Source organism: Lepidochelys kempii, chromosome 2, assembly GCF_965140265.1.
Source record: "Lepidochelys kempii isolate rLepKem1 chromosome 2, rLepKem1.hap2, whole genome shotgun sequence".
Classification (NCBI taxonomy): Eukaryota; Metazoa; Chordata; order Testudines; family Cheloniidae; genus Lepidochelys; species Lepidochelys kempii.
This window is the reverse complement of record NC_133257.1, coordinates 271,300,372-271,312,851: the sequence shown is the minus strand read 5'-3', so window position 1 is coordinate 271,312,851 and position 12,480 is coordinate 271,300,372. Positions and strand designations below refer to the sequence as shown.

General features: G+C 51.5%; 1 protein-coding gene across 1 annotated transcript in view; it reads left to right on the top strand.

Annotated features, from left to right (window-relative positions):
* Positions 1-12,480, top strand: part of DRC11L (dynein regulatory complex subunit 11 like) — an 82,895-nt gene that overhangs the window by 24,098 nt on the left and 46,317 nt on the right. Inside the window, exons 3-4 of the mRNA XM_073329700.1 lie at positions 2,827-2,946; positions 3,772-3,960. Of these exons, the coding sequence (XP_073185801.1) occupies positions 2,827-2,946; positions 3,772-3,960 (309 nt within the window). The remainder of the gene's footprint in view (positions 1-2,826; positions 2,947-3,771; positions 3,961-12,480) is intronic.

The following is a 12,480-nucleotide window of genomic DNA, read 5'->3' as shown; positions in this document are numbered from 1 at the left end:
TGAAAGGTGAACTGTCAGGCTGGAGGGAAGTTCCCAGTGGAGTTCCTCAAGGATCGGTTTTGGGACCAATCTTATTTAATCTTTTTATTACTGACCTTGGCACAAAAAGTGGGAGTGTGCTAATAAAGTTTGCGGATGATACCAAGCTGGGAGATATTGCCAATTTAGAGAAGGACAGGGATACCTTACAGGAGGATCTGGATGACCTTGTAAACTGGAGTAATAGTAATAGGATGAAATTTAATAGTGAGAAGTGTAAAGTCATGCATTTAGGGATTAATAACAAGAATTTTAGTTATAAGCTAGGGACGCATCAATTAGAAGTAACGGAGGAGGAAAAGGACCTTGGAGTATTGATTGATCATAGGATGACTATGAGCCGCTAATGTGATATGGCTGTGAAAAAAGCTAATGCGGTCTCGGGATGCATCAGGAGAGGTATTTCCAGTAGGGATAAGGAAGTTTTAGTACCGTTATACAAGGCACTGGTGAGACCTCACCTGGAATACTGTGTGCAGTTCTGGTCTCCCATGTTTAAGAAGGATGAATTCAAACTGGAACAGGTACAGAGAAGGACTACTAGGATGATCTGAGGAATGGAAAACTTGTCTTATGAAAGGAGACTCAGGGAGCTTGGCTTGTTTAGCATAACTAAAAGAAGGTTGAGGGGAGATATGATTGCTCTCTATAAATATATCAGAGGGATAAATACCAGAGAGGGAGAGGAATTATTTAAGCTCAGTACCAATGTGGACACAAGAACAAATGGATATAAACTGGCCACTAGGAAATTTAGACTAGAAATTAGACGAAGGTTTTTAACCATCAGAGGAGTGAAGTTTTGGAATAGCCTTCCAAGGGAAGCAGTGGGGGCAAAAGATCTATCTGGCTTTAAGATTAAACTCGATAAGTTTATGGAGGAGATGATATGATGGGATAACATGGTTTTTGTAATTAAATATTCATGGTGAATAGGCCCAATGGCCTGTGATGGGCTATTAGATGGGGTGAGATCCGAGTTACTACAGAAAATTCTTTCCTGGGTATCTGGCTGATGAATCTTGCCCATATGCTCAGGGTTTAGCTGATCGCCATATTTGGGGTTGGGAAGGAATTTTCCTCCAGGGCAGATTGGAAGAGGCCCTGGAGGTTTTTCGCCTTCCTCTGTAGCATGGGGCACGGGTCACTTGCTGGAGGATTCTCTGCTCCTTGAAGTCTTTAAACCATGATTTGAGGACTTCAATAGCACAGATATAGGTGTGAGATTTTTTTTTTTTTGTAGGAGTGATGGGTGAGATTCTGTGGCTTGCCTTGTGCAGGAGGTCAGACTAGATGATCATAATGGTCCCTTTGGACCTACATATCTATGAGTCTATGAACCCCATTGGGAACGGGGTATCTGTGTGTTGGAGACAGCAGCACTTCTTTAGCTGTTTTCAGTTAAACCTGCAGCTTTTGGGGGATGTGGTTCGGACCTGGGCCTGGGTTTGTAGCAGGCTACTGTGTCTGGCCCAACAAGGCGGGGTACTGAAGTCCCAAGCTGCCAGGGAAAATGGGCTCGGAGGCAGTCCCAACCCACCAGGTGGCAGTCCCAAGGGGATCTCTGTGACTCAACCCGTCACACCTTCTTCTTAGCCCTTTGTTCTCCAGCTGGTCACACCCACTGGCTTCCTAAGGGAGTGGGCCATCTATGGTTGTTAGTTGTTAGGTGCCAAATGTCTGGGCAATTGGAGTGGCCGTTATCTTTTCGGACTCTCCATGGGCTAGCTCAGCCATTAGCGGTGATCTTCAAAAGTCATGGAAAATGGGAGAGATTCCAGAGGACTGGAAAAACGGCAAATATAGTGCCAAGCTATAAAAAGGGAAATAAGGACAACCCGGAGAATTATAGGTCAGTCATCTTAACTTCAGTACCCGGAAACATAATGGAGCAAATAATTAAGCAAGTAATTTGCAGACACGGGGTTCCCTCCCTTGCTTCCCAGGTTTGGGGGGCAGCTCCAGGGGCACATTTGGATGTGGGAGGGGCAGGAGTGGGGTACATCCTGTTGCTCACAGGAGGAGAGGAGAGAGAAGATTTGCACTGAGCTGTTGGGCTCTTTGCTCCCCTTTGCCCAGCAAGACCAGCGAGGGGAGAGGAGAGCAGGGCTGAGTGGTGTGAGGAGGCTAGAGCTTCTTGCATCATAGCAACTCCATTACTCATAACACTGTGCTGGTGGCAACAGCCGGTTTGTGAAGGCCGCATCAGGAGCAGTGGCATAGCCAGGGTGGGACACTTGGGTGGGTGGGCCCTGACTACAGATGTGTGGGCAATGACAGGGGATGTGGGGGCTGGAGGAATTGGGACTGCTTCCCCGCACCCTCTCCAGCTAGCCTTGGGGGCGATGGACATGCTGGCCAAGGGCCCTCTGCAGCCTAGGTGCACACCCAGGGAGCAGGGACAGGGCGCGGAGGCTTGCCCCATTCTGCCCACCCACCCAGTGCTCCAGCTGGGGAGCGGTGTCGGGGCATGAGGGCTTGCCTGCCCGCAAGCCCCCATGCGCAGGCTGGAGTACCGAGCGAGCGGAGCGGGGTGAGCCCTTGACCCCGCTCCCCGGCTGGAGCGCCCGACAGTGGAGCGGGACAAGTGCCTGGGCCGGAGCAGAGCTGGGGCTGCAGGGATGGGCCTGGATGCTAAGTGCGTGGGCTGTGGCCCACCCGTGGCTACACCTCTGGCCAGGAGAGGGAGCTCCTAGTGCGGGGGCTGGGTGTGAGGGCTGGGGTGGAGGGGCCGTGAGGCCAGGGGCTGATGGAACTAATGGGGAGGCTCTTGTGCTCTCCCCCCAGGCTGACATGGAGGTGCCCATCCCCAAGTACTTTGTGAACCAGAGAGCCAAGGCCCTGAAGGAGCGTCAGCAGGTGCTGTCTGAGATCCTGGCCCGGGTGGAGCCTGGCATGCCCTGTGGGGTGAGTGCCTGCCCTCCGGCTGCCCCTTTCTCTGCCGAGGAGACTCCCACCAGTCACCTGAAGTACGAGGGGCTGGAGGTGCAGGGCTGGGCTAGGCCCCAGTGGATGGGTGGGGTGTCGGGAGGGGCAGGGAGAGTTCAGCAGAGTGCCGGACAGTCCCAGGTAAGAGAGGTGGGGTCTGCACCAGGATGGGCCTGGGTCAGGAGAGAGGGGTGGGGCCGTACCAGGGCCGGTGGTGGGTGCAGGGCAGAAGGGGGAATGAGGACGGTCTAGGGCCTGTGGAGGGAGATGCAGGAGTGGGGGCAGGGCTGTATCGGAGCCCATGGGAGAGTGCAGGGCAGAAAGGAGGGTGGGTCTGTATCAGGCCAGCGGGGGGAGGGGGAAGAGGGGAGGATGTTCTGCAAAGGAGGGTGGCTGGAGGTTTGTGAAGCCGGGTGTGCTCCCAGAGCGGAGCAGGGCAGGAAGTGGGGGCTCTATCAGGGCCTGTTAGGGATATAGAGCTGTACCAGGGACCATGGCCTCCTGTTACTGGTGTTTCCCATGTATGAGGTGTCTGAGACTGGCCCTGGATGGGTTTGATAGGGAATTGTGGGCAAGCCTGGAGAGAGTGCAGCAGGCCCCCCTTGGCTGTTCTCCCTGGTGCCCTGGCTGGGGCGTGCTATGGGGTGTGCGGGCTCTGTTCTCCCTGGGGCTGGGGCTGGCCATGGGGCATGCGGGCTTTGTTCTCCCTGGCACTCTCGCTGGGGCTGGTGCCTGTGGCTGGGGCTGGCATGGGCTGGATCAGGGCACAGATTCACTGACCCTCATTGTGCCCTGCTTCCGCAGCCATCCCGGCCTGCCATGCTGCGGGACGAGGCCGTGCAGCTGGTGCAGATGGCAGAGCGGATGCGCCAGGGCCGCCTGCGTTCCAAGTTCATGTGGGAGATCCGGCGGGACGAGGAGCGAGAGAGGAGGGCCCAGGAGAGTGGGGCCAAGGAGCTTGACCGTGAGCAGGCCGCCATCTGCATCCAAAAGGTAAGGATATGTCCGGCCCAGAGTGTAGGGTTGCCAGGCATCCATTTTCTGACCAGAACGCCTGGTCATAAATGGACCCTGGTGGTTCTGGTCGGCACTGCTGATCGGGCTGTTAAAGTCCGGTCAGCAGTGCAGTGGGGGCTCGGGGCTAAGGCAGGCTTCCTGCCTGCCCTAGCTCCGTGTGGCTCCTGGAAGCAGCCGTTAGGTCCTTCCGCCCCCTAAGCACTGCCCCAGCCCTGAGTTCTGGCTCCACAGCTCCCATTGGCCGGGAGCTGCGACCAATGAGAGCTGCAGGGGTGGCGCCTGCAGGCACAAGGGCAGTGTGCAGAGCCTCCCTGGCCGCCCATGCACCTAGGGGCTGCAGGGAGCTGGTGGCCACTTCCTGGGAGCTGTAGTAAGTGCTGTTGGGACCCTGGACCCCAAACTCCCTCCTGCACCCCAACCCCCTGCCCCAGCCCAATCCCCTTCCGCACCCAAACTTCCTCCCGCACCCTGCACCCTCCTGCACCCCAACCCTCTGCCTCAGCCTGGAGCCCCCTCCTGCAACCCAAACTCCTCATCCCCGGTCCCACCCCAGAGCCCACACACTCAGCCAGAGCCTCACCCCCCCCAACCCCATGTCCCAGCCCGGAGCCCTCTCCCGCGCCCTGAACACCTCATCCCTGGCCCCACCCCAGATCCTGCACCCCCAACTAGAGCCCTCACTCTTCTGCACCCCAACCCTCTGCCTCAGCCTGGTGGAAGTAAGTGAGTGAGGGGGAAATGGAGCGAGCATGGGTGGGGCCTTAGAGAAGGGGTGTGGCCTCGGGGCAGGGGTGTTTAGTTATGTGCAATGAGAAAGTTGGCAACCCTACCAGAGCGTGGGGGCGGAGGGCACAGGATACCCAGCAAACAGGCGGCTGCTGGGTGCCTGGGGAGCCAGAAATCAGATCTGAGCTGTGCTCCCCACTGCCTGGTTATTCCCATTTCTCCCTTCTGGGCTCCAGCCACACTCCCTGCTTTCAAGACAGCGGCACTGCTATGGGTACCCGCATGGCCCCACAGTATGCCAACATTTTTATGGCTGATTTAGAACAACGCTTCCTCAGCTCTCGTCCCCTAACGCCCCAACTCTACTTGCGCTATATTGATGACATCTTCATCATCTGGACCCATGGAAAAGAAGCCCTTGAGGAATTCCACCAGGATTTCAACAATTTCCATCCCACCATCAACCTCCGCCTGGACCAGTCCACACAAGAGATCCACTTCCTGGACTCTACAGTGCTAATAAGCGACGATCACATAAACACCACCCTATACCGGAAACCTACTGACTGCTATTCCTACCTACATGCCTCCAGCTTTCACCCAGACCACACCACACGATCCATTGTCTACAGCCAAGCTCTGTGATACAACCGCATTTGCTCCAACCCCTCAGACAGAGACAAACACTTACAGGATCTCTATCAAGCGTTCTTACAACTATAATATCCACCTGTGGAAGTGAAGAAACAAATTGACAGAGCCCGAAGAGTACCCAGAAATTACCTGCTACAGGACAGGCCCAACAAAGAAAGTAACAGAACACCACTAGTCGTCACCTTCAGCCCCCAACTAAAACCTCTCCAGCGTATTATCAAGGATCTACAACCTATCCTAAAGGACAATCCCTCACTCTCACAGATCTTTGGAGACAGGCCAGTCCTTGCCTACAGACAGCCCCCCAACCTGAAGCAAATACTCGCCAGCAACCACACACCACACAACAGAACCACTAACCCAGGAACCTATCCTTGCAACAAACCCTTTGCCAACTGTGTCCACATATCTATTCAGGGGACACCATCATAGGGCCTAATCACATCGGCTACACTATCAGAGGCTCGTTCACCTGCACATCTACCAATGTGATATATGCCATCATAGAATCATAGAATCATAGAATATCAGGGTTGGAAGGGACCCCAGAAGGTCATCTAGTCCAACCCCCTGCTCAAAGCAGGACCAATTCCCAGTTAAATCATCCCAGCCAGGGCTTTGTCAAGCCTGACCTTAAAAACCTCTAAGGAAGGAGATTCTACCACCTCCCTAGGTAACGCATTCCAGTGTTTCACCACCCTCTTAGTGAAAAAGTTTTTCCTAATATCCAATCTAAACCTCCCCCACTGCAACTTGAGACCATTACTCCTCGTTCTGTCATCTGCTACCATTGAGAACAGTCTAGACCATCCTCTTTGGAACCCCCTTTCAGGTAGTTGAAAGCAGCTATCAAATCCCCCCTCATTCTTCTCTTCTGCAGGCTAAACAATCCCAGCTCCCTCAGCCTCTCCTCATAACTCATGTGTTCCAGTCCCCTAATCATTTTTGTTGCCCTTCGCTGGACTCTCTCCAATTTATCCACATCCTTCTTGAAGTGGGGGGCCCAAAACTGGACACAGTACTCCAGATGAGGCCTCACCAATGTCGAATAGAGGGGAACGATCACGTCCCTCGATCTGCTCACTATGCCCCTACTTATACATCTCAAAATGCCATTGGCCTTCTTGGCAACAAGGGCACACTGCTGACTCATATCCAGCTTCTCGTCCACTGTCACCCCTAGGTCCTTTTCCGCAGAACTGCTGCCTAGCCATTCGGTCCCTCGTCTGTAGCGGTGCATGGGATTCTTCCATCCTAAGTGCAGGACCCTGCACTTATCCTTATTGAACCTCATCAGATTTCTTTTCGCCCAATCCTCCAATTTGTCTAGGTCCTTCTGTATCCTATCCCTCCCCTCCAGCGTATCTACCACTCCTCCCAGTTTAGTATCATCTGCAAATTTGCTGAGAGTGCAATCCTGACATGGAGCCATTGATCACTACCCGTTGAGCCCGACAATCATGTGCCAGCAATGCCCCTCTGCCATGTACATTGGCCAAACCGGACAGAATAAATGGACACAAATCAGACGTCAAGAATTATAACATTCAAAAACCAGTTGAACACTTCAACCTCCCTGGACACTCAATTACAGACCTAAAAGTCACAATTATGCCACAAAAAAACTTCAGAAACAGACTTCAACGAGAAACAGCAGAACTGGAATTAATCTGCAGACTGGACACCATTAAATTAGGCTCGAATAAAGACTTGGAGTGGAGGAGTCATTAGACTAGCTAAAAACTATTTCCCCTTGCTAATTTCCCCCCTACTGTTACTCACACCTTCTTGTCAACTGTTTGAAATGGGCCATCCTCATTATCACTACAAAAGTTTTTTTTCTCCTGCTGATAACAGCCCACCTAAATCGATTACTCTCATTAGAGTTTGTATGGTAACCCCCATTTTTTCATGTTCTCTCTCTATCTATCTACTGTATTTTCCACTACATGCATCTGATGAAGTGGGTGTGACGCAGCAGGGAGGGGGGAGTGTTGACCTGGGAATGTGGCAGGGGAGTTTCAATGGGAGATCTGAGAGCCTGTAACCTGAGCCAGGAGTGGGAGGGGGAGGTGACACTTCTGCCCAGGAATGTGAACAGAGGCTGCAGGAGGGAGCCTGCTGGGGGGGTTTAGTTTCAGTTTGGGGCTGGGTGGTGGAACGCAGGGAACTCGAGGGCTGGGGTCTAAGCTCCCTGCTCCCCCAGAAGGACGTGATTGAGGGGTCCTGGTTGTACCCACAAGCTCTGTTTGAGACCGTGTTCCTGTGGTCCAATAAACCTTCTGTTTTACTGGCTGGCTGAGAGTCTCAGTGGATCCCAGGAAGAGGGGTGCAGGGCCTGGACTCCCCCACACTCCGTGACAGTGGGCTTCAGCCCACGAAAGCTTATGCTCAAATACATTTGTTAGTCTCTATGGTACCACAAGTACTCCTCGTTCTTTCTGCTGATACAGACTAACACGGCTACCACTCTGGCTCCCTGCTTTCAGTCCCAGGGCTGAGAACATGCCCCGTGGGGGAAATCTCTCATGGCTGCAGTTTTGCCTCTGCCCTGGAGGTGGCACTCTTGGACTGCCTGAGAACACATTCTGGAGAGTTGCCGATCCTGCTTAGAGCACTGTATTGCAGACTTCTGGGTCCCATGGCAGATTGGGGCCCCATCCTCCATGCCCTGGCTCTCCCAGCAGTCACAGCTTGGCTCCTGGGCCTTGTTGGTTGCCTCTCCTTGAGCTGCTTGCAGGCAGCCTGAGGGCTGGATCCCATCAGGGTGCAGCTGTCCCCAACAACACAGCCCATGGGTGTGCCCTGCTCTGGCATGCAGTCCTGTGCTGAGCTGGGTGGGGTGGTCATGCTGCACAGCATTCTAGGCCAGTGGTGCCCTGGCCAGGCCGCTGGGTGTGGGGTTCACTCTGCAAAGTGGGGAGTGCGGGGGCCTTGGTGTCCTGGGAGCATCAGTGCTGGGGGCTTTGTGTGTTTGAGTCCCAAGTCCCTGCCTCATGCCCATTGTTCCAGGGGTCAGGAGGCACGAGCAGCCAGTTCAGGCTGCGTGGGGAGCTTGCCACAGTGAACCCAGGTGCCAGTTCGAGTGGGACCAGCACACACCAGGAGCAGGGCTAAGAGCGGGGAAAGGCACTACTTCTTCCTCTCCTCCCCCCTCACTGCCCAGAGGTGTAGCTACCCCACCTGCCCATCATCACCCTGTGCTCACAGCAACCACCGCAGCCTGTGCTTGCTGTGGAAAGCGGGAGTTACAGGCCAGCTGCCCAGAGTCACCAAGCTGCCAATTCTTCCCAGATCGTCTGAATCAAGTCTAAAACAGCTGTTCACCTGGTTACTTCTTCCACTTTAAGAAACAAAAGGTTGTCCCCAGTGTGTTCCAAGAACTTACTGGAAATTCTGCATTTTGCTGTATTACTTTTCCAACAGGTAGTTTAAGTCCCCCATTACTACCAGGTTTTTGGTTTGGGATATTTCTGTTATTTGTTCTAGAAATGCCTCCTCTACCTCCTCGTACAGATTTGCTGTTCTATAGTAGACCCCTACCATGACATCGCCCCTGTTTCCCTCCTCCCTCCCCTTTTTATCTTCACCCAGCAACTTTCAGCTGGTCTGCCTTTTGCCTCCTTCTGGACCTCAGAACAAGTGTATATATTCTTGATATATAATGCACACCACTTCCCTTTTTTTTCCTGCCTGCCATTCCTGAACAAGCGATATCCCTCTATACCAATATTCCAATTATGAGATTTATCCCACCAAGTCTCTATCATGCCAATTAAGTCATAATTTAGCTTGTGTACTAATACTTCCAGTTCTTCCTCTTTATTCCCCGTAGTCCTTGCATGTGCATATAAACATCTAAAATATCGAGCTGTCTCCTTCACTGATTTCCTTCTTGTTCTCCTATGATCCTATTCTAATTTTCCATGCCCCCCCACCAACATATACCCTCTGTTAAGGTTGCCTTTTTCTATTTTTACCTATGGGCTTTTGCCACCTACCCCCTTTGAAACTAGTTTAAAGCCCTCCTCACTAGGTTGGCAAAGAAAAGCTTGGAAAAAGACAAAGAGATACAGAGGCAACTCATGGACATGATCCTGAGCCAGATTGCCCTCCTGCAAAACATGCTCCCACTAGGCCAGCAGGCCCTGCAGGCCCATAATTTGGGATCCAGTCATGTTCATAGAATCATAGAATATCGGGGTTGGAACGGACCTCAGGAGGTAATCTCGTCCAACCCCCTGCTCAAAGCAGGACCAATCCCCAACTAAATCATCCCAGCCAGGGCTTTGTCAAGCCTGACCTTAAAAACCTCTAAGAATGGAGATTCCACCACCTCCCTAGGGAACCCATTCCAGTGCTTCACCACCCTCCTAGTGAAATAGTGTTTCCTAATATCTAACCTAGACCTCCCGCACTGCAACTTGAGTCCATTGCTTCTTGTTCTGTCATCTGTCACCACTGAGACCTGCTAAGCTCCATCCTCTTTGGAACCCCCCTTCAGGTAATTGAAGGCTGCTATCAAATCCCCCCTCACTCTTCTCTTCTGCCGACTAAACAATCCCAGTTCCCTCAGCCTCTCCTTGTAAATCATGTGCCCCAGCCCCCTAATCATTTTTGTTGCCCTCTGCTGGACTCTCCCATTTGTCCACATCCCTTCTGTAGTGGGGGGACCAAAACTGGACGCAACACTCCAGGTGTGGCCACACCCGTGCCAAATAGAGGGGAATAATCACTTCCCTCGGTCTTCTGGCAATGCTCCTACTAATGCAGCCCAATATGCCATTAGCCTTCTTGGCAACACGGACACACTGCTGACTCATAGCCAGCTTCTTGTCCACTGTAATCCCCAGGTCCTTTTCGGCAGAACTGCTGCTTAGCCAGTCGGTCCCCAGCCTGTAGCAGTGCATGGGATTCCTCTGTTCTAAGTGCAGAACTCTGCACTTGTCCTGGTTGAACCCCATCAGATTTCTTTTGGGCCAATCCTCCAATTTGTCTTGGTCACTCTGGACCCTATCCCTACCCTCCAGCATATCTACCTCTCCCCCGATTTTAGTGTCATCCGTGAACTTGCTGAGGGTACAATTTAATCCCCTCATCCAGATAATTAATAAAGATGTTGAACAAAACTGGCCCAAGGACTGACTCCTGGGGCACTCCGCTTGATACCAGCTGCCAGCTAGACATTGAGCCGTTGATCACTACCTGTTGAGCCTGACAATCTAGCCAGCTTTCTATCCACCTTGTAGTCCATTCATCCAGCCCATACTTCTTTAACTTGCTGGCAAGAATGCTGTGGGAGACCTTGTCAAAAGCTTTGCTAAAGTCAAGGCATAGCACATCCACTGCTTTCCCCATATCCACAGAGCCAGTTATCTCAAATTCAAATGTTCTTGAGCCCCTAGATAATTCTGGCTATTGTGACCAGCAACAACTACTAACCTCTGTATCTCTGCAACACGGTTTCCAGCGACTCCCATTCACCTCTCAGATCCAACCTCTGGGCACTAAGAACACTTGCATCTGGGAGTCCAGCTGTATTGAGCCTTGCGACATGCGAGCTCCCTTGTCACCCAGGCCAGGAAACTGCCCCAAAATAATTCCTAGAGCAGATCAGTTAGAAAAACATCCAATCTTGATTTAAAAATGTATCTGTAATGGAGGATCCACTATGACCCTTGGTAAATTGTTCCAATGGTTAATTATCCTTACTGTCAAAAATGTACACCTTATTTCCAGTCTGAATTTGTCTAGCTCCAACGTTCAGCCATTGACTCGTATTAGACCAGTGGTTCTCAAACTTCTGTACTGGTGACCCCTTTCACATGGCAAGCCTCTGAGTGTGACACCCCCCTCCATAAATTAAAAACACTTTAAAATATATTTAACACCATTATAAATGCTGGAGAGAAAGCAGGGTTTGGGGTGGAGGCTGACTGCTTGTGTTCCCCCCTGTATTAACCTCATGACCCCCGAGAGGTCCTGACCCCCAGTTTGAGAACCCCTGTGTTAGACCTTTCTCTGCTAGATTGAACAGCCCATTACTAAATATTTGTTCTCCATGTAGATAGTTATAAACTCTAGTCAAGTCACTCCTTAGTCTTCCCTTTGTTAAACTAAATAGATTGAGCTCTGTGAGGCTGTCACTAGAGATACGAGTGGAATGGACAGTGTGTTTTCAGCATATGATGAGATTATATAATCTGTTTTTTCTCCAAATACAGAACAGAACATGGGCGGTGGGTGGACACCCCCTTTGGTGAGGCTATCCTCCCCAGCCCCACCCCTTCTGCATAAGACGTCATCCCCCGTGGCTGGAGCCCTGAGCCCTCCCTGCCCCACTTCCCACTGCTGGAGAATCCCCAGCCAGAGAATGGGAAAGGTGGAGTGCCTCCCCCAGCCATGCAGTGGAAGAACACTGAGCTTTTTATATGTGCCATGCAGGTTCCGGGACTACTCAGCTTCCCGGGTTCATCAGTAATCTCTGTTTCAGAGTAGCAGCTGTGTTAGTCTGTAATCACAAAAAGAAAAGGAGTACTTGTGGCACCTTAGAGACTAACCAATTTATTTGAGCATAAGCTTTCGTGAGCTACAGCTCACTCCATTGGATGCACAGGGAATGCTTTTCTTTTTAGTAATCTCTGTGGAGTCCAGGTTGATACTGATGCACGTGGGAAGCTGAATAGCAGATACCCCCTCCTCAGCTGTTTCAGAACATGCCTGGTGCATAATAATAAGTAAAAACCCTCAATCCGGGGTCCCGTGGCACTGGCTATGCCAGGGATGGCTTAGCCTTCTCTGGCCTATTATACCTGTTGCCTATGGAAGAGAAATATTTATTGAACTCTTCTGCCTTTTCTGCATTATCATAGATTGCTCTACCGTTTCCATCTAGTAATAGACCAATACCATTGTTGGGGTTCTCCTTGTTTCCTTATATATTTTAAAAACTCCTTCTTTCTGCCCTTAACTCTTCCAGCCATAGCGTTCTCTTTGTGTCCCTTTGCTTCCCTTATCAATTTTCTACAATTCCTAACTTTTTATTTATATTTACTATCAAATTCCCCTCTCTTCCATTTGTTAGATTTTATTTTTTTACAGCTGCTTTCACTTCCC